Source organism: Panthera tigris, chromosome A2 (genome assembly GCF_018350195.1).
Source record: "Panthera tigris isolate Pti1 chromosome A2, P.tigris_Pti1_mat1.1, whole genome shotgun sequence".
Classification (NCBI taxonomy): domain Eukaryota; kingdom Metazoa; phylum Chordata; class Mammalia; order Carnivora; family Felidae; genus Panthera; species Panthera tigris.
This window is the reverse complement of record NC_056661.1, coordinates 164,359,391-164,386,247: the sequence shown is the minus strand read 5'-3', so window position 1 is coordinate 164,386,247 and position 26,857 is coordinate 164,359,391. Positions and strand designations below refer to the sequence as shown.

Below are 26,857 nucleotides of genomic sequence, written 5' to 3'. Positions count from 1 at the left end.
ATCACTTTCCCTGGCTTTTCCGAACACCCTGTGCTCGCGGGCAGCGTCGGAACCCTTGGTCCATTCGGAGCAGAGCAATCGAGTTAGAACTGACGACTGTGACATTATGCAGATTAACCTACGGGATGTTTTTACTAATTCTTCTTTCCTCACCCAAGAAGTGATGAGATCAAAGCCAAGTGTCCGTCGAATCTACCCGGGCATTTCTGTCCGTTCTTATTTCTTCGATCCAGCGTTAGGAAAACAAAAAGGTTTTCCTTCTTTCGGTAATCGTCTCTGGTAGCTGTTGTGGCAGCCAAAAAAAACTGAGAATTCTCAAAGCCCCAGATGAGTCGGTCAGGCGGCACGCTCAGTTATGGAAAGGTGCCTGGCTTGGGCTCCTTCCACGTAAGGGATGACCATCTTTCCAGTTTATAATTTCTTAATTAGGTAACAGGTTGCAGGGCTGCTGGAAGGATGACAGTGCACACTCCTCCTCTCTGTTTCCCACCTTCCGCGGACACAAGGTCTACCCCCTTCACACGCACCCGTACCCACGCGCTCCCAAACACGCCCGCGGGAAATCTTGCAAACACGGGCTCGTTAGTGTCGGTCACGCTGCTGCCACCGCCCAGGAGAAGGTGAGACAGACACCGAGAGGCCCAGGGCAGCTCCCAACTTAAGGCTCATTCAAACAACTCATCGCTTCTGCTCGTTAATTTCTACAGGCTCCAAAACTGTGGTTACTGACTTGGCTGGAAGTCCCACCATGGCAGATGCATCAATACAACCCGCCAAGCCTTGATGTACATGCACGTTATCACACGACCGAGCACTCTGGAGACTTCCTCTCCCATTTTCGGGGTTTTTCTTCCCCCCCTTCAGGAGCCGCACAACCCAGTAAGAGGGAAAAAGACTGTTAGGAAATTAAGACCTATTGTTTAATAAAACACACGGTCCCAAGGCATTTGCTGTGTCGTGCGTGGGGCGTGTCATGGGGTTTTTCAAATCACACGGCATCCCTACTGCGGAAAACACCAAGAAAGAAGCGGGGATACAATCAACTCTTAAAAACTACGTTCTGAAAAGTCTATCTGCTATCACACACATGACAGCTACGGCTGCCAGTGGGAAAAGCTGAAGCGTGCCCTGACCTGTTTCCAGTCGCAGGCTGTCTAATTTTACCGCCGAACTAACGTGGCCATATGTGTGATATTGTTGGAAATACTCCGGAAGGCATCTTCACGGAACGTTGTGTTAAAGTGTTTTCCTTAACAGCAGTTGGAACCCAAGACCACAAATGGAACCGGTCCTAACATACAATAGTGATGAATTCCTTCCAGGTTTTAGTAACAGAAAAATGCTTCAGCCACCGAGTAGGGATAATAGATGATGATCTCTGGTGAAAGTCTCTAAGCCGTCACTGTTGTTCAGGGGACCCTGTAGCTGGGTCCATATCAATCAGCTTTGCGTCCCTGCATGTAATTGCTGCTAACGAGCTCACCCGCAATAATGGCCTGTTAAATGGGAACTGAGAAACAAATCTTTCAGGAAGAATTTGAGTCATTTTTCCCCTCGCTACGTTACAATGGCGGCGGAGTATAATAAAAGCAATTAAGTGTTCTCTATTTAATACCTCACTATGTCACTCAGCAAACCTCATTTCCCTTTCTTCACCTCTTTTATTACCGACGACACAAACCTCACTCATCAATCTGGATCGCTCAGAGACCCTCCACGAGCGGGGGCCCGCAGGAGTGACAGTCATCACGTTACCACCGCTCACCCTCCTCTCGAGGCCCCCGTCCGAGCCGGTCTCTGAGCTGCCCTGGCTCCTCGGGCCTTCCACGGCACGGTATCCCCTGACACGCCTGCCCTGTGGCTAGCTGACACGTTGTGTCCCCCGTCTCTCAGCAGGTGCTGCCATTCTGCCCCCTGTCGTCACCGACGCCTGGTGCTCAGCGGGTCTCAACGCCCCCTCTGCTGTGGACTCTTCAATGCCAGGCCTGACAGTAAGTTCTGCCTCCTCTCCCTCAAGCCGCGGGGAGCCCGGGCGGCACCTCGTCCCCCAGCAGCTCTCGCAGATGCCTGGCGGCTCCCCGGCCTTCCCACCTGCCTCATTCCTGCCATGGGGGACTAGCCACGGCATCTCACGTGCACTGGCCCACAGCGGCACGCTCCTTCCGCAGCCACCGCTACCCAGACTTCTGACCCAACGGAAGACCCCCCCTTTCCTACTGCTGGTCCCTCCTGGTTTCACTTCCCTCCATGACCCCATGAGTGTCCATGGTTCCTCGAGAAAAGCACTCCTTCAAAAACGCCTTTAAGTCCCAACTTCACTACCTGCCAAATTTGCAGCCCCAGCTGGTACCAAGCACGGGACCCCAACGAGCCCACCGATCCACCAGCGGCCCACACGGTCTTCGATCATCTCCTGCCTCCTTCCTCCACCACGAGAAGGGCCCTCTCCCAGAAGCCAGAAGGTTCTGGAGGGAGCAGAGTGAGTTCAAAGGCCCTGGGGTCGGCAGGGGCATGCAATGTTAGAGCCACAGAGAAGGCGCTGTGGCTGGACAGAGCAGGTGGAGAAGGCCACGCAGGCCTCAGGCCTCTGTCACATGCCGGTGTCCCGCCAGCCTGCAGGGGGAGCCACGGTGCCAGGAGACGGCCCTTATTTCAGGCTGAAGAGCACCTGGCCGCCTGCAGAGGCCAGTGTGGACAGGGAACAAGAGGGGAAGCATAGAGACCAATCAGGGAGGTTGCTCAGGAAGCGGTCAGCTTGCGGCGCTGGGAGGGGACAGGTTTCCTGGCACCTGTAAACCACAGCACACCGGGCCACTGCTGGCCGCAGCCACTGAAGCTTCAGGCCCCGCCCGCCATGCAGGGCTCCTGAGGACTGTTCTTTCGCCTGTGGGGACGCAGACATAGGCTCTTGGTGCAGCACTCCACGATACAAACGTGTCAAGCACCGTATGGAAACCATGCTCAAAAGTATTCGTCTTTAAACTGGGATCCACGGAGGGTACTTCAGGTAAGCTAGAGCCTCTATTTCTCCCCCGTTGCTAGAGCAGCACGCTTGTGCACCGTGAGCGCACGCACACACACACACACACACACACACACACAGAATTACCCGGACGACGTTTGCATTTTGATGAGAAAAGAACCACTCTTTGAACCACATTTTTCCTAGGCTTTGTACTGAGCTTTTAAACTTAGCTCCAAACCTGAACAGAAAGGCACATAAACAAAACAAAATACCCAAATTCTGTGTGTGTGCATGTTTGGAACCAGTTTGGTGTTAAAATGATACAACCACAAAAACCAGTAAACTAGGAGACGCTAAGAACCTGTTACTTCAAAAGCAACAAAAAACGGACGACCGAACTTCCAGACAAGGAAGAATCCACACTTATCCCTGACACTAGGCGGGAGGTTCGTGGGGAGGGGAAATCCACACCCGTGGCCACACGCTGGCGTGGCCCTTACGTAGTTTTGCAAGAACTTTGACTCGTTGGGTTTTCACGAGCTGGCGGGGGGGGGGGGGGTCCGAGGTGTGCTGGGTGAAAACAGGTGTTTCAGACCCCGAATGACAACTTTCCATAATCGAACACAGGATGTGGTGGCTGACGACCAGGCCTTCCACAGGTAAACAGCCAACTGTAAGGTGCTTACAAAACAACGTGGGCAACGTATCTCACAAACTCTGCGAAAGACGGTTGGAACTAAAACACCAGACTGAATCACAGAGTAAAGGGGCTTCTGAGAAATATTGGGCGGGGGCCTGGGGATCAGACAGGGCACCTCTGGGCCCTGAAGAAGACCGGGAGAATTCACTGAAGGCCGGCCTCGCCCCTGCCGCGGAGCACCTTCCGGCTGCAGAAGAAGACAGAGAGCTCCCTGCAATGCTCTGCAGGTTCCCGGGGCTGGGCCCAGAAAAGGCTGTCAGATAAAGCGGAAAGATCTAGTCCAACAGCCCGAGAATTAAGACACACGTCTCCCTTGGATGCTCCTGGGCAAAGATTTCGTCGGTTCTCAGGAGGAAGGGATGTTAGGAAACATCAGAACCACACTGTAACTATGGCATTATTGGTTGTGGTACAGGAAGTCACATACCCAGAATTACACGAGTCACATGAATTCGTTTGTAATAGAGTCAGCCCGTGAATATGGGGTCAATAATTTATAGCTAACCCCTTCTGTTTACAGAGTCTCAAGCTGGTTTTTAAAAGTTAACTCTCATACCCAGAGGTGACAGGTAACCACGCTGGACAGGTGCACTGAAGACTGAAGGGCAGGGTCACCTCGCCAAATGTGCTTGATCAGGCCTGTCCACGTTCGAGTGCTTTTCAGGCTTCACCTGAATTATACGTTCACAGTGGCTCAGACAGCAAGGCGGGCCACAAGCACTCACTCCGAGGACAGGAAGAGGGCAGGAAGTTATCCCACGTGAGACCGCTTCAAATTTCTGCAGTGAAAAGCCCAGCATCACATCCCGTTCTCAGGTCGGAGCAGGATCAGCCTACAGGTGCGGGGAAGTGAGCCCCAGGAGGTGGACACGACCCTTCTCTCAGCCGAGGGATGGGGTCCAGAAAGCTCAGGGACCATGACGCTTCCTGTGGTGACACCAGCATTTCCCAACCACCCTGAGAAATACAGACATGAGAGAAGGTCTGGAAGTTTAAATTGCTAGAGACTCTGGAAAAACCCTGCTTTCTGCCCCCTCCGTGCGCTGGGAAATGCCCAGCTCAGCCCTCACAGATCGGTCCCCAAACCTCCCTGTCGTGGACGCAGGCGGGGACCCCAGACACAGCCGGAGACAGAAGACCAGGCCTCTAGGAACCACCATCTGTGCTCAGAATAGCAAATCACTTGATTAACTTCCCCAACTAGTTAATGGTGCCACCATTAACCAAGAATATATAATCCTTAGAAGAACAAAAGAGCATAATAATATTTCTTGGTACACTTTCCTTCTCCAGCACAAAACTTTAAAAATCTCTTTAAGATATGTGCCAGGAAACCACAAGAAATATGTCCACGTTTAATGGCCTAATGATTTCTCTCTGTATTCTAATTTTAGTGCTAAATTTGAGATTCTGGAAGTAGTATAAAAAAAAGAGAAAGTTTTCACTCGGGTTCCTAAGAGGATGATGGTAATACTACGCTTGCATGGACTTAGGCGGTATCTTTAGGCCGCTGGACTTGAAAATATAATACAAATAAAATGATAACGAGCAATTACATGATAGAGAATCCTCTTGTATGTCAAGGTCTGGGTTAGGCGTCTTCCGATATTATCCATTTACTTGTGGTGTAACCCAGACAGGGGGGCTGTTATCCATAATTGGTATCTATAACATCTCTGAGTCACTAATGGGCCACACAGTGGTATCCCCACTTCTCTGGTGGAAAATTAAAGTGGTGTGCCCCCCTCCTCGGTCATCAGCAAGTCACTTGCAGAGGGGTGATGACCGTTTGGTGTTCCTGCTCCCGGCCCAGCCCTCCCGGGGCTTCTCCAACTCCTTAAAACTCTGAAGGCGGGGGAAGAAAGATTATTACTCTCTCCCGGCAGGTGTATTATGTCCTTCAGCAGACTGTGGGGTCACCAAGTGCCACACAGATACAAGGAACCACACTTTCTTACACATGGTATGACAGGCAGCCCCTGAAGTGCTCCCGACGACCCCCCGGGCCCCACATTCACTCCCTGTGGAATCCCCTCGACTCACGCGGGGGCAGAGCCCAGTGACATGTTTCTCACAAGCAGAGCAGGATGGGGAAGGCGTAGCTGTCTTTAGGTCCTGAGGGCTGGGACTGCTGTCTTTCTGTCACTCTCGGCCCAGCCTGCTTGCTGCTCTGATGAGGGAGACTGCCCCCGAACTGGGTGGAGACGTCCTGTGGACCCAATGTGCAAAGGTGGTCCTGGGCTAGGGCTGGGGGTAGACGGGAGATCAGAGACCTTCCCTTGAGTAGCTGACAATGTAAAAATGGGCAAACAAACCAGTTTATATCAAACAACTGGGAAATGGAACAACACTGCAGTGAGCCTAAGTAAATGAGAGGAAGGCACACACAATGAATAGTATAAAATTAAACTTAAAGTGTCTCTCCTTCGGCCCTTACTGTCCTCAGGACGCTGCGTTACTATCTGTATCCAAGCTCCTGGACTCTCTCTTCTGGTTGCCCCATTCTCTCCCGGCCCTTATCTACCACTTCTACTCCAGCCACTGAATGCAAGCTTCAACCAACCCCAAGTGGGTGCATTTGGAGAGCCCCCAGACCTGGCCCCGGACGCAGCCAGAGAGCCCCTTTGTGCTCAAAGGCATGCAACCTAGAAGTGTGGTTGCGGGAGCTCGTTGGGTTGGGCTACCCTCCATGGATGGAGGACAGGGGCTGACAGATAATGCGTCCTCTCCGAGCCTCCCAGGCAGACTTCCAAGATGCACAAGGCTGCACAGCAGGTCCAAAGGCATCCAGAGCGAGTTGGTCACAATGGTGACCAATCTGGTGGCAGAGCATTCCCCCTGGGGCTTCGAGGAAAGGTGCAGGACAGAAAGTGAACCAGGACTTCAGCATCACAGGCATGGCATCTCACACCAGAAGGAAGAGTGACATCACCGTGAGAGACAGAGGACCTGCCAGGGCGGAGCCCCGTGCTACAATGTTCAGATGTCCAGAGTCCGCAATGGCCAGCTTTCCTCCTCCTTGGAGCATTTCCTTTCTGTTACACACATAATAAGACACTTTGTGGCCTTTTCTCCCATCGGTTTGGACTCTCTTCTTACTCCTTAGAAGATTTATCCTTTATAACCTTTACAACATATTGAATTTCCTCAGACTCAGTCTTATATGCCTTCTTCACTTCCATATAGCTCTTGTAATTGTCCCCATGGGTTATGTCATCTACACCCACGGTTGTATTTCCCTCCTTTAAGTTAATTACTTTTGAAATCTTCTCCATTCCAGACACGGCTTATGGGATTCACACCCATATATATTTTTTAATGTGTATTTATTTTTGAGAGAGAGAGAGAGACAGAGTGTGAGCAGGGGCAGGGGAGGGGCAGAGAGAGAGGGAGACACAGAATCCGAAGCAGGCTCCAGGCTCCGAGCTGTCAGCACGGAGCCCAACGTGGGGCTCGAACTCCTGAACCTTGAGATCATGACCTGACCTGAAGTCAGATGTCTAACCAACAGAGCCACCCAGGCGCCCCCCAACCCATCTTTCCAGCTATTTTCTTGTAAATTGTAAACTCTTGTTAAACGCCCCAGAGTCGCCTGAAATGCAGTTCCAAAAGCAAGCCCATGAACAGCCCAAGATATCGCCACCCTCTTTGTAACCCTGAACCTGATGGGTGAGCCCCATCTTATCTCTAGCCACACTGGGTTTCTCTGTACCTCTTATTCACCACACACACCCTCCCCACCGGACTCTGTCAGAGTCCAGCTGAAGTTCCGATTCCTTCTGGAAGCCTTTCCGGGTCTACCTAACAGGGTCAAATTTTTGTTTTACGCTCACGAAACTCCTCTTGGCAGTTCTACGCAAGTGGCACTGGTTATGTGCCTACGTGACTGTATTGCAGGCTCCGTGACATAAGGCCGCTTGCCTCTTTTGCACGACTTAGTGCACAAAATGAAACTGAAGATATAAAAGAATAATTGGACGTGTCTCCGCAAGACTAGAAGGAGCTTGAATCTTCCTGAGGAAAGAGCCCTGTGTCCAAGCCCTAGAGAAGGACACTTACCTAGGTTTGCCAGGTAAGTGCTTTCCATGGGCTATCCCATCCAGTCCCCACCTGAGCATGGCTAGATGCCCACTGACCCCTTGTTTGAGGCAGGAAGCTGGGCTCCAAAGAGCTGATTGTTCCAGATAAGCACTTGAGCCTGGGGGCTGCTAGATTTGCAAATGCACTGTGGGCAGGGCAGCAGAGAGGAGCAGTTGGAAGAATTGCTGTTTTCCTAATGCAAAGTGCAATATTTGGATATTCTGGGTGGAGCTGTGACCCAATGTATTGAAATTTTATTGCAAATGAAACATTTATGCTATTACACGAGAGATGCCTGGGAATTGGACAGTTGGTTCATACAAAACTATTTTTTATGACAGTCTTTTCAATGAGAAGTTGAGTTAGTGCCTAGAAACAAGGTATCCTGGCTGCCTTTGAAACACACAAATAAGGATGTGATAGACATAAATCCAAAGATAGAATTCCAGTTTCCCCACCATCAGATAGGAATCACATATGGTCATACCAATTTGGGAAACACTGTGTAACCCACATAAGAATATGAAAAGCTTCAACATATCCTCAGTAAAGAAACTTACTTGATTGTGTTTAACTAGAGTTCTTAAATTTATGTGACTATGGAAACTATATATTTTTTTTAATATCCAGGGATAATGACACAGACATTAAAAAACAAAGTCGAAAGTCCTGGCTTGTGCCATTTCCTCCAGAATTACAGATCTAGACCCTTCCCTTGTAAGCCACCCACTTTTCTAAAAATATCTGCATCTTAAGTTATCCAGTTAGGAAGTTATGTCTAATACCCAACTCCAAGTCGTCCTGCAGAGGGCCAACATTTCCTCCAGAAGAACAGAACCTGTGCTTAGTTGTACGTCTGGTAACTGCTCACTACTTGAAAACCATGCAGGGTTGTTCCTTCGATTCAAGTTTAAAGTATCCATTTGCACAGAATTTTTACAGAGCACACATTTTCAATACTTCAATTAGTTTTACCATTCACTAAATCCACTCCTGGTTTCTTACACTTTCCTACTCCAACACAGTCCTACCCCAAAGGCCAACGGATGCTGTGTGGTGAGAAACGATTCCTTCAAGGTTCCTGTGGACAGCCAGTGTTTTTACATGGCAAAGACTCATATTTAGCAAAGTGTTCTTTACCAAAAGAGTCATCGCTTGGAATGGGAGTCCACGGCACTCTTTCCGAAGGAGCATCGGGACAGACAAGGAAGACCGATGGAGAGTTCTACCACGCACAGAACAGAATCATGGATGCGCCCACATCCCCCCGATGAGCAGATAGGAGACTCTCTTCTGTAAGATTTGGGAGAACAAATACAAAGTGTTGTGCTGAAGGCTTCTAGGAGCAGGAAGCTCATGAGAAAACCAGGCAACCCATCCTGGTGTTGAGACCTTCCCACTGAGAAAAGAGGCTCTACTAAGATGACCTAGTATCTGTCTTCCTAAGCTTTTCTCACATGGGTGTTGGCTGTGTCTCTCCCCGACAAACCCACGACAAAGGCATTACCCCATCCCTATGAGAGCCTTCAAGTACCTGCTGAGTTTTTTTCTCTTATTCAAGAGTAGAGATGACATTTTTGGTAGTGTCCGTGAAAGGAGCTGAACCACTCTGCGATCCACGTCCAACACGTCCACGTGCTTGAGTCTTAGAGAGGCAAGCACAGGGGTGGGTATAGGACTCGCACAGTCCCAAGGCTGAAGGATGCCTTCTACCAGGTCCAGTTCCCTAACCTCCCCCAATCAGATAAAGATGACCAGCTGTTCCAAAGGAGGTGGATGGAAACAATGAAAACTTTTGTGTTATGGACATTAAAACAACAGAAGGTGGAAGAGTGGAGACAGTTTTTGAAAAGATGTACATTTTGAGGAAAAAGATGGAAATCTCCAATAAATAATCCAGCTGTCAAATACCTTTTAAAAGAAATTCTAAAAATTCTAGGATTGGGCTCGGATCTCCATGCAAACCAATCTCCCAGGTACTCCAGCGGGATGTAATTCAACAAGCTAGACTTCTCGTGCAGGGACAAGAGCCTCTCAAACACCCCAAGAAGGTGTTCAGGCTTGACTTAAAATCCAGGTACCCGTAGAGCTCACAGAAGCGTCACAAAACCCTGGACAGAATGGTCTCAGAAGAACAGGAAAGGCAGTGGAATTCTGTATTTTACTTGCCAGAGAATAAAGTTCCACAAATGCACATTTCTAAAGTTGCTAATCTCTTATAAGCTGAACATCTGCTTCACTGATACAAATAAATTTCACCTTCAAGCTCATTTAAAATTAAAGAGCCGAGATGAATTTGAAATTACGAGCATGTTAAAAGAATAAAAGGAAAAGAAAGAGCTAGTTTTAGGCAGCCACTAAAGCCCAGAGTGAGATTTTATAGAAACTTCTGGTGCAATTTTATGGGAAGCTCATATATGAAGTGCTAAAAACAGGGATTTATATAATGAAAAGTGATATTTCAAGTCTTGTCTAGAATACTATGATGGCTAAGAGATAATTAACATTTCATTTTAGTTTAGGGAGAACCTGACAGTTGGTTTTTGTTCTCGGGATAAAATTTATGGTATGATTGAGAAAATGGCAAGGAAAAGAACTACACAAAAGGGTAAGATAAATCTTTATAAAAAGACAACTTCTAATCATGTCCCTCAAGAAAATCCTACGAAATTGCCCCTAAAAGGAGTGATTTTTTTTTTTTTCTGCCAAAGGGATTTTTATACCTTTCTTCTCTCCTAGGTGGCAGTGTGGCATAAAAAGAGACTAATTCGGGACCCATCAACTGTTTCAGGATTCCAAGATCACGGAGAATGAAGGTTCAAGGGAAAATACTTAATAGGGTCTCAGAAGGGAGAAACAATTTTTTATAGACAGAAAAGAACGGTACTCACTGGCTCCACGTTGTATGAAAACAGAGCATATTCCTTATCTGGAGAGATTTCATATCGGATGGCTCTTAATGATTCCTAAAAGGAAAAAAAAACACAAATAATTTTATTTTTTTTAACATTTATCTATTTTTGAGACAGAGAGAGATGGAGTGTGAGCAGGGGAGGGGCAGAGAGAGAGGGAGACACAGAATCCGAAGCAGGCTCCAGGTTCTGAGCTGTCAGCACACGAGCCCGACGCGGGGCTCGAACTTGTGAACCGTGAGATCATGACCTGAGCTGAAGTCAGCTGCTTAACTGACTGAGCCACCCAGGCGCCCCTAAACACAAAGAACTTTAATGTGTGACATGTGACATAGCTCAGAATCTTATAACGAATCTGTGCTTGCTGCTTCTGTTTTCAAAATCTGCTAATAAAATTTGTATGCAATAAATTCGCTGAAGTCTATTAAAGATGGCAATATCTTTTCTTTGCTGAAGAATATTCAGGCAATTGAGACTTTTGCACATTTTGTTCATTTTTTTTTTCAAATTTCAACAAAGCAATACTTACGGTTATCTATGGAAACAAATCAATAGACAAAAGATGAAAACCAATCATCCCTTCCCACAAGACTCTGTCCTCTCTGTACCTTTAAACTTAGAAGCTGACTTTAAGCAGACTGGTCCCCCAATTTTTTTAATGTTTATTTATTTTTGACAGAGAGAGAGAGAGAGAGACAGAGAATGAGCGGGGGAGGGGCAGAGAGAGAGCGAGACACAGAATCCGAAGCAGGCTCCAGGCTCTGAGCTGTCAGCACAGAGCCTGACGTGGGGCTCGAACTCACGGACTGTGAGATCATGACCTGAGCCAAAGTCGGACGCTTAACCGACTGAGCCCCCCAGGGGCTCCAAGAAGATGGTCCCTAAAAGGCAGAATTACATTCTACACATTGTTTGGCAGCTTGCTTTTTCCCCATGATAGACACCGGCCCCCGAGTCGGTCCGTGTGCAGAGGACCAGCTGTGGTTCTTCCTTCAAATATCTTCCTGGTACACAGGCGATCTTACCCACATGAAACCATCAGAAATGCTATTTCCCTTCCACTCCCCTCCCCAACCTTCTCCGCTGTGATCACACTGCTGTGCAGACCCCACGCCCACTCTCTGTCCACAGGCAACCCTACCAACGATCGTACGGCCACGTGCAGACACACAGATGTGTAACCACAACAAAAAGTGACATCACACCATACATCCCTCACCTGGGTTTTCTTGAGCAACAATTGGTTTGGCCTGAAGTGCTGACCTTCAGAGCTTCCACGGACCTACATGGTGTGGATCTCTCTTGATTTACTCAGTCCTTACTAAAGCGTGGTTACAGAAGATTCTTGGTATTCATGGCAGTAATGTTCTAGAAAGTCCCCACGAACTCTGAGTCAGGGAAAACTGTAGCACACTGTTCCTAAGGGAAACGCAGCGCTAGGTTCTGGTGAGGGTCTGGTCACAATACTTTGGTCAACCAATCTATACATAACCTTGTTTCACATGTGTTTCTGCTTAAAGACGTCTTATTTTTTTTAAGTTTTTTTTAATGTTTATTTTCTTTGTGAGAGAGAGACAGAGTATGAGTGGGAGAGGGGCAGAGAGAGAGAGAGAGAGAGAGAGAGAGAGAGACAGAATCTGAAACAGGCTCCAGGCTCCGAGCTGTCAGCACAGAGCCCAACGTGAGGCTCAAACTCATGAACCGCGAGATCACGACCTGAGCTGAAGTCAGATGCTTAACCAACTGAGCCACCCAGGCGCCCTTCAAGACATCTTACTGACTGTATGCCGTTGACTCACTGACACTGAACTCATAGTGAACAACACTACACTCAGCCTGAACAAATCATCTCACAAATGTGTCTTCTCCGTATGGCACATCACAGCCTTCTTGCATTTCGGAACACTACCGCACTCCAGCATTATCCTTGGGGGCCATTTTAAACAGCATAATCACCAAGAAAAAGCACAAAGAACATGGAAAGCATGGCACGACATAGACCACACACACACACACACACACACACACACACACCTGTTCACAGCATGAGATCTGGAACCCCAATTTTTTGGCCACCATGCACACATCTGGGAATGACTGGAAAAGCACCTTGACTGTTCATGTGGACATTACAGACACAGTTTAGCACACGGGTGCGTCTGCAAACACAGAAGCTGTGAGTGGCGAGGATGGGCTGGGATGTGTGTCCAGTGCGGTTACGACTCACAACGTTGCAATAAAAATCCTCACCCATGTTTGTTTTTTATGGAACACATTTCTAAGGGTGGGGTTGATGATGCACAAGTTTTTAAAAAGTGCAAATAGATATTGCCCAGTTGCTCTTTGAAATGTTTCTGGAATTAACACTCTCATGACTGATGAGCGAATGCATCCTTTCTCCCTTCTCTGGCAGAAGTGCTGCCATACATTCTTCCGTTTGACCCTCTGATGGATGTCAGGTGGCACCTCGCTGAGAGTTTAGTTCCTATTTCCCTGCCTCGGGCACATTTGATCCTCACTGGATATTTTTGGCAATGCGGATTTTATCTTTAGAAAACTGTCCATCCCTGTCTCCTTGAAGGTACCTGTTATGCTGAGTTTTCTATTTTTTCTGAAGCTCACTCCTACCACGTTTTTATCCCCACTTCTCCTCTCAAGGTGACCACAGACTAACTTGCTTAATGTCGTCATGATGTCTCAATTCTCCTCTTGGCACAACTCATCACTTGCTCCTCCTCAAAACCCTGTCTCCACTTGGCTTCTAGGACGCACACCTGGTTTTCTCGTACCTCCTTGATGCTTCTCTTCATGCACGTTCGCTGGTTCCCTTCATTTCTCTGACTTCTGAATGTTGGAGTAACCAACATAAATGACTGGGTTTCCTATCAGAAATCACATCCTAGGTGACACCATCCACACTCGTGGCTATGAAATCCAACTACCTGCTGACGATTCCAAGCATCACATGTCCAAGACCCTGTGAACCCAACTGGACTTGACCCTGACCTTCAGATGTGTATGTCCCACTGCTTCCCTGGCACCTCCACTCGAATGTCAAGTGGGAGACTCAAGGTAATGTGAATACAATACAGCCCCTCATATTCTGTCCCTTCTCCCTCCAGCCCCAGCAACCCCACCCCCTCAGCCGCTCAGGGCAAACTCCTGGCTCTCCTCTCCTCTGTCTCACACATCTTAGATCTAGCCGAGCAGAAACCACTGTTGGGCTACCATCAGAGTCTATTCAGAACAGGCTTCCCTTCCCCCCGCCACCACCCTGGTCTCAGCATGAGTCTTCTGCTCGGGCCATGGCAGTAACCTTCCAGCGGTGTCCCCAGGCTCTAACTTTGTCCCCTACACTCTACTCTAGCTGCAGGGGCCGGGGCCAGCTTTTCAGTATAGGAATCATCACCCTGCCCTCTGCTTGAAGCCACACCACCTTGGCTTCCATCACAGTGGGCTAAAAGTCAAAGTTACCACTGAGCAGTGGGGCTACTCCTTGGTCCCCACCTCCAAGTATGGCCTCTTGACCCTGCTGTAGACCCAGCCACACTGCTGTCTACACCTTCCATGAGCACGCCAGGCACACGCTGGCTTCGTAGTCTTCATGACTGGTCTTTCTCTTGCTTGAAAAGCTCTAGATTGTCACCCGTCAGCTTTCTTCTCAGGAGCCTCCTTCTAAGTGAAGACTTCCCTCTCTTCCGTGGCCATGAGATCTAGAAATCTCAATAGGCTTGCCTCCAATTTTTCATAACCCTCATCCCTTATTTTCCTAGGTGTACTCACTATTAAAATAATGTATATTTAACCTATTTATCTTATTTAGTGCCCTTCCCCTCCCCTAGAATGTAAGCTTCTCGAAACGAGGGCTTCTGAAAGAAATCTTTAACTTCTCTCTGCAATGCTTTGTAGTTTTCAGCGTACAGCTTTTGCCCGTATTTTGTTAGATGTATCCCTAAGTATTTGACATTATTGATGTTTTATATATGTAAAATATACACATCTCAATATTCAGTTGTTTATTGCTAACATATGGAAATAGAATTGATTTCGGTACCTTGACCTTTTGTTCCGCAACTTTGCTAAATTTCATTAATTGTTATAGCAATTTTTTTGTACATTCTTTAGAATTTTCTATCTAATCATATTTTCTGTGGCTGAAGAGTTTTTTTTCCCACTCCTTTCCTAATTAGATGCATTTTGCTTCTTTTTATAGCCTAATTACACACTAGAGAGATGCCCGTATAATGTCCGGAAATATAATGACGGTGGACACCTCGCCTTTTTCCTGATCTTAGGGAGAAACATCCAGTCTTCATTAGTAAGTGTATTAATGGCAGGTGCTTTTGTAGATGTCTGTTATCAGGTTGAAGATGCTCCTGTCTATTTCCAGTTTGCTCAGAATTTTTACAATGGATGTTGAGTTTTATAACGAGTGTTGAATTATCTCCAATGCTTCTTCTGCATTTTTGGAGATAATTATGCTGTTTTGCTCTTTTTAGTCTGTCAAAATGGTTAATTACATTGTTTGATGTTCAAATGTTGAAGCAAACTTGCATTCCTTAGATAATCTCCATAGGTCATGATGTATTAACCCTTTTATATACTGCTAGACATGATGTGCTATTTTGTTGAGGATTTTTGCACCTGTGTTCATAAGGGAAATTAGTCTGTGGCTTTCTTTTCTGGTAATAACCTCGTTTGGTTTATACTTGAGGGAAGTGCTGGCCTAATAAATGACTTGGGAAGTATTTCCTCCTCTTCTATTTGTTTTGTAAGTTTGTACAGAACTGGTGTAATGTTTTCCTTAAATGTTTGGTAGAATTGACCAGTGAAGCCATTTATTTACACCTTGAATTTTCTACATGTGGAACTTTTTGACCATTAATTCCTTTTACATCAATATAGGACTATTGAGAGTCCCTATTTCACTTTTAGTGAGCTGTGATAATTTGTATCTTTTAAGGATTTATTTATTTCACTTGTTTATTCTCATTTCATTGTCAAGTTTATTGATCTATGGCTACTACAAATATTTTCGATTACCCTTTCCAAGCCTGTACTGATGGGACTTTCTTCTGTTCCTATTATTGGTTTTCGTCCTTTATCTTTGTTCTTGATCAATTTCATGAATCTTTTCCAAAAACCAGCTCTGGGTTTTGTTTATTTTTTTTCTTTTCCATATGGTTGATTTTTTTCCCTTTAGTGCCTTTCTTCTGCATACTTACACATCATTCCTTTTTTTCTAGTTTTGTTTTTTTTTAAGGTGCATGCTTAGATCTAATAATAGGAGCACTTAAAGCAATAAATTTCCTTTTAAGTGCTGCCTACCTGCACACCATAAATTTTCATTTTATATGTCTTAATTTCCCTTCATTTCAACACATTACCTAATTCCCATCTGATTCCTTCTTTGGCCGATCCGTCACTTAAAAGCAGGTTGTTTAATCTTTAATCATCAGGCCACATTCCAGATATTTTTCTGCTGTTGATTTCTACTTTAATTACGTATTTGCTAGACGCTGGTCTTTGCGTAATTTCCAACCTCCGGGATAAATTGAGACTCGTTCAATGGCCCAGACTTTTATCAGTTTTGGTGAACGCTCCACGTGTGCTCAGAATGAACGTGCTCTCTGTTGGTGAGGGATGTGACCCATCAATGTCAGTTAGGTCAGTTGGCTGACCGTGCTTTCAAGACTTTGGTATCTGTACTGATCTGTTTTCCTACATGTTCTATCAACTACTCAGAGAGGACTGTTGGAACCTCCCGCTTCAATTGTGGATTTGTCCACTTCTGGTTTTGGTTCAACCGATTCTGGCTTCAAATCTTATAGCTCTATTGCTAGTTGGATATACCTTCAGCATTCTTCTGCCTTCTTAAAGAACTGACCCCTTTATCCTTATGAAATATTTCTTTTTATTTCCAGTAGTAGGGACTCTTCTGTAGTCTACTTTGATACTAACAGGACCATTCAGGCTTTCCCTTGGTTAATGTTTGGATGGTATGTCTGTTTACATTAATTTAATTTTAACCTGTGTCTTTCTATTGAAAGTATATATCATAGAAGGCTTAGAGCTGGGTCTTGCTTTTTAAAACTCACCTTTGAATCCTCTGGGAGTAATAAGGGAAGCTTATGGACATAATGATATAGGAAACCTGTCCTTTATACTACAGTTATCTTCCACCCTGCATTGTATCAGATTTCTGCTCTGGGTGTCCTGCCCAAGAAAATTCTAACATGTTCCAAAGATTTTATGTGTGTATGTTTGCGGTTTTTAGTCAACGTAGAGTGTAGGAGAAAAGAATTAGAAGTCTTACATTAAAAGGAATTGGACAGGGGCGCCTGGGTGGCTTAGTCGGTTGGGCGGCCGACTTCAGCTCAGGTCATGATCTCGCGGTCCGTGAGTTCGAGCCCCGCGTCGGGCTCTGTGCTGACAGCTCAGAGCCTGGAGCCTGTTTCGGATTCTGTGTCTCCCTCTCTCTGACCCTCCCCTGTTCATGCTCTGTCTCTCTGTCTCAAAAATAAATAAACGTTAAAAAAAAAATTAAAAAAAGAAAGGGAATTGGACATCTTCACCATATTTAAAGACCCTTTTATAAAAAAACAGATGCATTTTTTTCAGGACTAGCCAATTCATTTTCTTTAAGTTCCCACCAAAACCTTAGCTACATGTTGACCACGTTTACCTCTCCTGGCATTGTTCATTCCCTTATGTAGATCCAAACTTTCACCCAGTATAATCTTTCTTACCCCAAAGAACTTCCTTTCACTTTCTCAGAGTGCCAGTGTGTGGCCAGTGAATGCTCTCGGATTTTGTCTCCAGGTTATTTTATCTTTAACTTTGAAAGATATTTTTGTTGCATGTAGAATTCTAATCTTCAATAAGATTTTGTAGTCTGCGTTAAGTCTTATGCTGTTCTTGGATTTATGAGAGAACTTTTGTTTTTGTTCATATAGTGAATGGAATATTCTAGGTACTTAAGTCTGTGAAGAGAGAGCCATGGATTTATTTACATATTTTCTGTATTCAGCCAGATGAAATTTTTTCCTTATTAATTACAGCTTAGGTAAACTAACATCTTTTAGATTTTCTAGGGATGGAATTATGTTACCCAGAAAAGAAAGACATTTTTCTTTTGTTTTCTAGTTCCCCATCATTTACTCTGCTTGTATACGGCATTTCCTGCTATCTCCAAGAGCACATTAAATATGAATAGTGATGGTGAGTACTCTGGCCCGACTGCAATTGACATAGTTCTACTGTCTGCCATTGAGAATGGTTTTCGCTGCTAGTTGGCTTAGGGTAAATGGTTTTTGTCATATTTAGGCAGGTTTTCCTTTTCATCTCACCCAGAAATTTTATTAGCAGTTATTGATAAGCTTTACCAGTTACCCTTTCAGTGTCTGTGATGTAATCATCAAGGATTTTGCTGTTATTCTGTAGTTGTAATGGGTTTTGCTGATTGAGTTCTTGATATTTAAATGCTGTCGTCATGAGTACACGATTCAGAGTGAATCACGATTCCGATACATGAGTGGGTTCCACTTGCCAATATTGCGGTTATAACGTCTGCAGCTACACTCGCTGGTGAGACTGGTGCGCAGTTTCCATTTTGCGTTATTTGGGGCTGTTTACTCATACTCGGTAACGTAATTTTTAAGAACATTACCCTGATTTTTATTATTTTTTTTAAGTTTGTTTATTTTTGAGAGAGCAGAGGAGGGGCAGAGACAGAGAGAAAGGGAGAGAGAGAATCCCAAGCAGACATCCGTGCTGTCAGCACAGAGCCTGATGCGGGGCTCAATCCCACGACACGATCATGAGGTCATGGCCTGAGCCGAAATCAAGAGTCGGATGCTCAAGTGACGGAGCCACCCAGGTGCCCCATCCTGACTTAGAAAAACATCAATCTACACATATGACGAGCCCATATGTATGGAATTGTCGGCGTGTTGCCGGTGAGACACTTATGCCAAGGGCTGGTGTCTTGTTTTCATGTAATGGATAAATACCTATGTGATCATAAACGCAGAGAAGGAAAGGCGGCCATGAGTGAAAGAAAAAGATACAGGATGATGGAATGCTCCAAATCATCAAGGAATGGAAAAGAAATGCAGAGCAGGGAGTACAAATACGTCCCTGGGCTGTTTTGTGAAAATCTCCTCAGAAAGGAAAACAAGGAAATAAGTAAGATTGGTAACGATAAAACCAAAGGCAGATGCTGAGAAGATGGCACAAGTTATGGGGACACCCTGTGCACCTCTATGGGAACACACATCAGCCTTGGCCAGACAGGCGGTGGTGAGCTGCCCGTCCCCGTGCAGGAGGAAGGAGGGAGCGTGTGCCCCTGGGGGTCCTCCCGGGGAAGGCAGCCACTGTCTGCATCTGGGCCCTTGATGCACCCTAAAAATCATTAAATTTGGAGTCAGATCGAAGCAGGTGCTGCCCCTGCACTGGTGGTGAGAGCCGGAAGAAACCTGAAAATGCAGCTGGACAGAGCAGAGCAGACCCACCACCGAGAAAAGCTCTCACCTCGAAAACAGGTAAATCCGCACGGTCGCGTCGGCAGCTGTTGCATCAGGCTGGCCTGACACAGTGTTTTGCGGGTGTGATCCTTATTTCGGGGCAATGTGCAGTGGCCAGGGGACAGGCAGCGGTGGCCTCACGGTGTGAGCCCGGCACCTGAGGCTGTGGCACCCCCCTGGGCCGCGGGACACTGGCCCCAAGACCCCTTACGCCATCTAGAAATGATGTAGCTCGGGACCAGCCCTGGGGGCTCTCAGCTACCAGCTACGTGACTCAGAAAAAGACCTCTTGGCCTCCATAAACCTCGGTAGAGTGGGAAGAACATCCCGCCTGCCGCTCACAGGGTTTCAATTAAATAAGGAAACACGCGTGGTGTTTACGCCGTAAGCACTCACGTAGCCTTGCGTGTTGAATGAACCCCGCGTGCACCCTGCAGTGTCCCCCTCCTTCCCCGGTTAGCCCTGGTTTTGTCCTCCACGGCCCTGACTGCTCCCCACTCCGGGTGTCTGAGACCCGCGCCCACGCTCCCGGTGGATGCAGACCATGGCTACAGCCTCGGTGGCCCTCATGCACCGCGCAGCCGGACTCGTCAATGTTGCCTCTGTGACGGGACGCAGACTCGTCCCTCCTGGTTTCCCCAGTCACTGCTTTCACCAGGACCTGGTTCAGCCTCACCTGGGCCCGAAGCAGTCCCAGGGGGCCCCTCGCCTCTCATCTTTCCCTCCTGCACCCCCGTCACGTGGCTCTAGCTTTATTTTCCTAGACAGACCCGACCTCAACAGTCCCATCCCTTTCAGTTTCCTGCAGAGTAAAGGCTAGACCCCCGGGGAAGGCGCTCCGTGGCTTGCTCCCTGACCTTTTCCCGGGGCCCTGAGCCACGGCCTTCCAACCGCTCCCACGTGACCTGCACCGGAGCTGGTGACTGGCCACCCTGCCTGCCCACGGGACATTCACTGCTCAGCCCGTTCGCTGTGCAGCAAGGATGTTACTTCCTACTTGTCTTCAAACTGCACTCACCCTTCGGGGGCTGCTGAACGTCCCTCTCTGCGCCCTATCTACTGCTGACATCGACTGTCTTCTCTCCTTCCTGCCTCTACTGCAGCACAGACGTCACAAATGCCTGCCTCTTCTAGATCTGGGTGGAAAGGTCCCAGAGAGTAAAACTGTTTCATTAATCCTGGTCTCCACCCACCCACCTCGGCCAGCCCAGGGCCCTGCTCAGAGGACACACTTTCACGTCAGATGAGAGCACAGGGGTGACAGAAGGACGACATCAGACCACCTAAAACCTGCCCAGCGTAGCAGGTGCAGGGCCAGGAAAATTAAGCTGCTACTTTATTTCTTCGCAGGTCTTTTAAAGACACAGGTACACAATGTTATACTTCCCGACTTAAAAAAAGAAAAGAGAGAGACAAGCCTAGGAAATAAAAATATGTAAAAAATATTTTTGTTTTCTGTTCTTTTAATAAGTGGGGGGGAAAAAGAGGAAGAGGGGGAAAGAAAGGGAAGAGGAACAAGAAGAAAATGTGTCTGAGACACGAGGGGGAGGAAGAAAAAAAATGCAGAGGGACGGCGGCTGGACCGAACGCTGCAGGCACAGAAACCAAGCTAGAATAGACACCACGTGTGACGTGGCTTTTGACAACATTCTTGCAAACGACGGTGACTTGTTATGCCACCGCTTTGTTCCTGGACTAAGGGGGTTGGAAACTCAGAGGCCGGTCTGGTTAGAAGTCAGCGAGTGTGGTCGCTGTGGGGACCGGACAGCTGCTACCCCGTTCCGCTCGCCAAATTCTGCTGTCTGAGAAAATGATGTCTCGCTGCTTTTAGCTATTCCTGTATTTCAAGAAAAGACAGAAACCTGGACTTCCAGCTTGCAAGAAACCAGTCTGTGGGCCAAACAAAACAGTTCAGCGGGCCTTCGGGCCGCTGGCTTTTGCCTTCTCAACTGCAGACAAAAACAAGGCTATTTCCCCTTCCTGGTTTTTACTGAGGTGGAAATGCTCGCTGGCCATGCCGGCCTCTGCTGTCCAGCCGCAGGGCTGCTGGCTCGCTGTGTCATGCAGACCAGGAGGATGACAGCAAAAGTGGGGACGGGCCCACCAGGCAGGGGCTGGGACCCCTCCCACCTGGGGCGCACCTGCACCTGCGGGAGCCCACCTGGGACGCACCTGCGGGAGCCCACCTGGGGCGCACCTGCACCTGCGGGAGCCCACCTGGGGCGCACCTGCACCTGCGGGAGCCCACCTGCGGGAGCCAGCCTGCAGGGCTCCGCGGAGGGCAAGCAGGAGAAGCCCCGGCAGTGAGCGTCTTCCTCCTCCAAATGTGAGAACACACACACACACACACACACACACACACACACACACACACGGAGCCCTTGATGGAAATTAAGTGAAACAGAATAAAGTAAAGTGAATGCTAATTGGGAAAGCTCAGCATACTGGATGAAGGGAAAAAGGAAAAAAGTGGTCTCAAGTTCTTATCTCAACAGATTCCCGAGTTCCTCTACAACACATGAACCCATTACAGCTCTTGATTCTGGAAAGGGTCTCATAATACTTGTAATCATGTCCCTCTCTGTGAGGAGTCAGAATTCATTAATTTTTAGAGACAGATAAAAATTCAAATCCTACAGTCTAATGATTATATAAAATCAAAGGGGAGCATAAATTAAAGACACAAAAAGACTTTTTATTTAAATGTTAACTTAGTAATTTAAATAAGTAATTAAAACAGGGAAAGACATAAAAAGTGAGAAAACTTGACATAAGCAGAGCAGCAGGACTCTTTTTTAATTTACGTGTTTTCCCTTCCAAGTACTTTCTGAACTGTCTGCAGTGCTCACATATTCATTGATGGAGAGGTCTAATCCCTTTGAAACGTGATACTGAATTTTTAAAAATCTGATTAAAATTATTGAGTAAAACGGCATCGAAACAACAATTATGGAATTCATCACCATGAAAACTAATATACAAAGTCTTCCCCACCCAACAAGATGAATGATTTTCATAGTTCAGTGCTCACTTCCCAGCCTTTTCAATACACAGGGATGATGTTGATGTTGCTAATTGAAGTGTAAAGATGATATCGTATTCTTCTGTTTATTTAAAGATTTTTATAATGTTTATTTTGTGTGTGTGTGTGTGTGTGTGTGAGAGAGAGAGAGAGAGAGCGAGCAGGGAAGGGGCAGAAAGTGGGAGACACAGAATCCGAAACAGGCTCCAGGCTCTGAGCTGTGAGCACAGAGCCTGACGCGGGGCTCGAACCCATGAACCGCGAGATCATGACCTGATGTTACTTTAAATAAACACGGAAGAGGGGCACCTGGGTGGTGGCTCAGTCGGTTGGGCGTCCGACTTCGGCTCAGGTCATGATCTCGCGGTTCGTGGGTTCGAGCCCCGCGTCAGGCTCTGTGCTGACAGCTCGGAGCCTGGAGCCTGTTTCGGATTCTGTGTCTCCCCCTCTCTCTGGCCCTCCCCCACTTGCGCTCTGTCTCCCTCTGTCTCAAAAATAAATAAACATTAAAAAAATTTAAATAAGTATTTTCAACTGTACATGAACTCCAAATTTCGATGCTACTTAAATCTCGGGGAAAATGGGTTTTCCCAGATTATGAGGCACTGACTGGCATTCGCATCCACTCAGTACTTATTTTAAAGCCTAAACATCACTTCATGCGTTCAGACGACGCGCAGTCAGTGTGCCTACATTAATATTCCCTGTGCATGTGGAGATGAGGTGTTTTTTTAAACGAGACTGAGCAAGCCCTCCTGAAGTATTCTCTGTGCATTACTGCAATGTTTCTGTAACTGTCTAAAGCCCTAGGACGTGATCTTCCAATTACATACGATATGCAACACTTGTTTCCAGCACCTGCAGAGAAATGTCCCGCACACGAAAGAAACTGCTTTCATCTTATTAAGTTAGTGTGGTTTCAATTTCACATTATCTTTAGCTGCTCAGGCTATAGCGTTACAAGTTTATTGCTTCTGCTAGGCTCCTCCTAAACGTTGAAACCTAAAGTCATTTTCTGCTTTATTGACTTGCAGGAGGGAAAACTGAAATTATCCCGGTCATTAGAGAGAGTACTTACAATTTTTTTGCCTTCTATTAACACCGTAGAAATATTTGTTTCAACATTCTGTAGTATCACGTTTCCTTTCTGTTCTCTGTAGATGAATTCTTTGTCTACAAGAGAAGAAATAAAAAAGAAACAAAACATTAAGGAGCTCAGCAGGCTTCTGACGGACACTTACACAGAACGAATCAACTATCCCGACAAAAATAGAATCCTGTGATTCATCAAAGGGTCCTTTTAATCTGGTGAAGTATATACAGCTGCTCTCAACATAACCTCATGTGAAGCTTCTCTCCGAATCTTCGCTCCTACGCTACACACTGGCATATAAAACACCAGTGCCCAGGCCCATGAAGTCTTTCGGACATTCTAGAGCTTTCTTGAGCCCAACACACAGTGGACACATGAAGCAGATTAAGAAACTTACTACCAAAAGTGGACACATGAAGCAGATTAAGAAACTTACTACCACTACTGTGGGTAGTGATTTCCTGTATGTACAGCTTGGGCGAACCGTGTTTATGCACGCGTGCTCAGACATCCAAATCCTGCAAGACTGTTTCCAGTTAGTCCACAACCTTCCTTGCTATACCTGGAAGAGTTGGCAGTTTCTTGATCATGCATACCCCTGAATGCATACATCCTGTCCTCAGAGACAGTGACCGTGGTCCTTTGCATGACTAACCTTTCAACTATTCCCTTAGGAAAGTAATAAAACACACCGATCAGGATGATTGCAGAGGTGTATCTGTAGGCACGTGTGTCTCTACTGTGAGTGAAAGGGCACGTTTTCTGAAGGTTGCTGGTACACGGCTGAGCACACAACGAGGGGAAGAAATACTGTCTGTGTGAGCGAAGGTGGGAGTACTGAGCCAGCTTGATGGTCAAGGCATTTCACACAATAACCAGTTGCTGATGGGACCACCCTGTGCAGACTGGATTAATCCAAACGGTATTATCATTTCTACTCTTTATCTCATAAATTTACGCTCTTTCCTTTTTCACTCCTTTCTGCTGCTTGCTTTGGTTTTCATTCTCTTCTTTTTCCAGGTTGTTAAGGTGGGAGCTTAGATCTTTAGTTTGATTTTCCATCCTTTCTTTCTTTCTTTTTTTTTTTTTACATTTATTTTTGAGACAGAGAGAGACAGAGCATGAACGGGAGAGGGGCAGAGAGAGAGGGAGACACAGAATCTGAAACAGGCTCCAGGCTCTGAGCTGTCAGCACAGAGCCCGATGCGGGGCTCGAACTCACGGACTGCGAGATCATGACCTGAACCGAAGTCAGACGCCCAACCGACTGAGCCACCCAGGCGCCCCGACCATCCTTTCTAATAAAACTGATGAACGCTAAAAATTCCCTCTATGGATGGTGTTAGCTACATCTCACAAATTTTGATATGCTGAGTTACATTATTATTCAGTTCAAATTATTTCTAATCTTCCCTGTAATATCTGCGTGGCCCAATGATTATTCAGAAACATGTTGTTTAATTTGCAAGTATGTAAAGGTATTCTGGCCCTTTTATGTTTTATAGATTTTTAATTTAAATTCACTGGATCAAAGAAGACTCGGTACATGATTTCAGTCTTTGAAAACTCATTAAGACGTTTTTGTGGTCCGTAATATGGTCTAACCTGGTGAATGTCCTGTATGCATATTTAATGAAATGATTGATATGGCTGCATTTGGTCTAACGTGTGTTTATGTGTATGTGTGTGTGTGAGGGAGTTGTATGTGTATGGGTGTGTGGGGTGTGTGTGTGTGGAGGTGGGGGTGTGGGGTGGGGGGGTGTAGGGGTGTGTGTGTGTGATTAGTTTCTACTTGTTTCCTCCACTTATTTCTGGCTTTCACTTTATTGTTGCATATTTATCAGAATTTTAATTTCCCTATTTTAGCTGTATTTTTTTTTAAAAAAAATTAATGTTTTTATTATTATTTTTTTTTTTTTTAAATTTTTTTTCAACGTTTTTTATTTATTTTTGGGACAGAGAGAGGCAGAGCATGAACGGGGGAGGGGCAGAGAGAGAGGGAGACACAGAATCGGAAACAGGCTCCAGGCTCCGAGCCATCAGCCCAGAGCCCGACGCGGGGCTCGAACTCACGGACCGCGAGATCGTGACCTGGCTGAAGTCGGACGCTTAACCGACTGCGCCATCCAGGCGCCCCTGTTTTTATTATTTTTGAGACAGAGAGAGACAGAACATGAACAGGGGAGGGGCAGAGAGAGAGAGGGAGACACAGAATCTGAAGCAGGCTCCAGGCTCTGAGCTGTCGACACAGAGTCCGACGCGGGGCTCGAACTCACGGACCGCGAGATCATGACCTGAGCTGAAGTCGGATGCTTAACAGACTGAGCCACCCAAGCGCCCCTTAGCTGTATTTCTTTGCAATTTTTTTGTGCTTATCCTAGGGATTAGAATACATACTCAACTTTCCACAGTCAACAATGAGTTAATAGTGTACCAGCTCTGGTGAAATACAGACACTTATCAAGTTTTCAGCCCACATCCAGCCCCATGCTGTTATAATTGTCATGTGTATTGAATCAAGATACTTTACATACTCCACAAGATGTCATAATTACTGTTTATAACAGTACCTCATTTATAAAGAGAGGAAGAAGAAAAAGTCAGAAAGAAAAAAAAGTCTGTTGCATTTGCCCATCACTCGCCTTTCTGACGCTTTTTAGACTTGATCCAGGACCTGAGTTTCCACCAGCATCATTTTCCTGCCTCTTGAGAACTTCCTCGAGGTGTGTGTTTGTATGGACCCGTCGGCACCCAGTTCCTTGAATTTGCTCTTACCTGAGTGCCTTTGATTTCCTTCACTTCTGAAGGATATTGCCTCTTCATATAGATTTCTAGGTTGATGGTGTTTCCTTTTCCTTTGGAAATTTCATGCCACGTCCTTCTGGTCACCATGGCTTCTAACAAGAAGCAGCTCTTAATTGTTCTTTCCCCGACACTGTTTCTATGCATTTTTCTTTCGCTGTTTTCAAGACTGACTTCTTGCTTGTGGTTTCTAACAGCCCAGCTATGATGCATTTTTGATGAGACTTCTTTGTGTTCATTCTGTTTGGTGTTGGCTGAGCCTCGTGTCTGCAAATGTATGTCTTTGTCAAATCTTCAGCCTTTAATTTGCCGAATATTTTTTTCTGTTTGTTTTATCCCTCTCCTCTCCTGGAGTGCCAGCTGCACACATGTTGGGGACCTTGATATTATCTAACACTCTCTGATGCTCTGTTCTTTAAAAAAAAATTTCCCTCTGTTCACCTCGAATAATTTCCATTGAGCTGTCATCACAGCTGCTTTGTCTCTCCTTTGTCATGATTATTTGACTGCCAAGTCCACCCAGTGAATTTTTACATTTCAGAATCTGCGTTCGTATGTTTAGGATTTTCCATGTTGTTCTTTCTTTCCCTGCTGACATTTTCATTCACGGAAAACATACGTACTTCCTTGTGCGTCATGGAAATATATACACTTTTAGGATGTTTGCCCCATCAGTTCCAAAATCTGTTTCATTCTGGAGTCAGACTCAGTTAATTTTCTTTTATACTGAAAGTATGTTCCCCTCTTTTTGGGGGGGG

The 26,857-nt window shown here is 46.3% G+C and overlaps 1 protein-coding gene across 4 annotated transcripts in view; it reads right to left on the bottom strand.

Moving 5' to 3' along the window:
• DPP6 (dipeptidyl peptidase like 6) overlaps positions 1 to 26,857 on the bottom strand; it is an 854,635-nt gene that overhangs the window by 264,230 nt on the left and 563,548 nt on the right. For all 4 annotated transcript variants that reach the window (XM_042976118.1, XM_042976101.1, XM_042976107.1 and 1 more), the window contains exons 4-5: positions 23,283 to 23,377; positions 10,637 to 10,711 (exon numbers count right to left, since the gene is read on the bottom strand). In XM_042976118.1, coding sequence (XP_042832052.1) covers positions 10,637 to 10,711; positions 23,283 to 23,377 — 170 coding nt within the window. The remainder of the gene's footprint in view (positions 1 to 10,636; positions 10,712 to 23,282; positions 23,378 to 26,857) is intronic.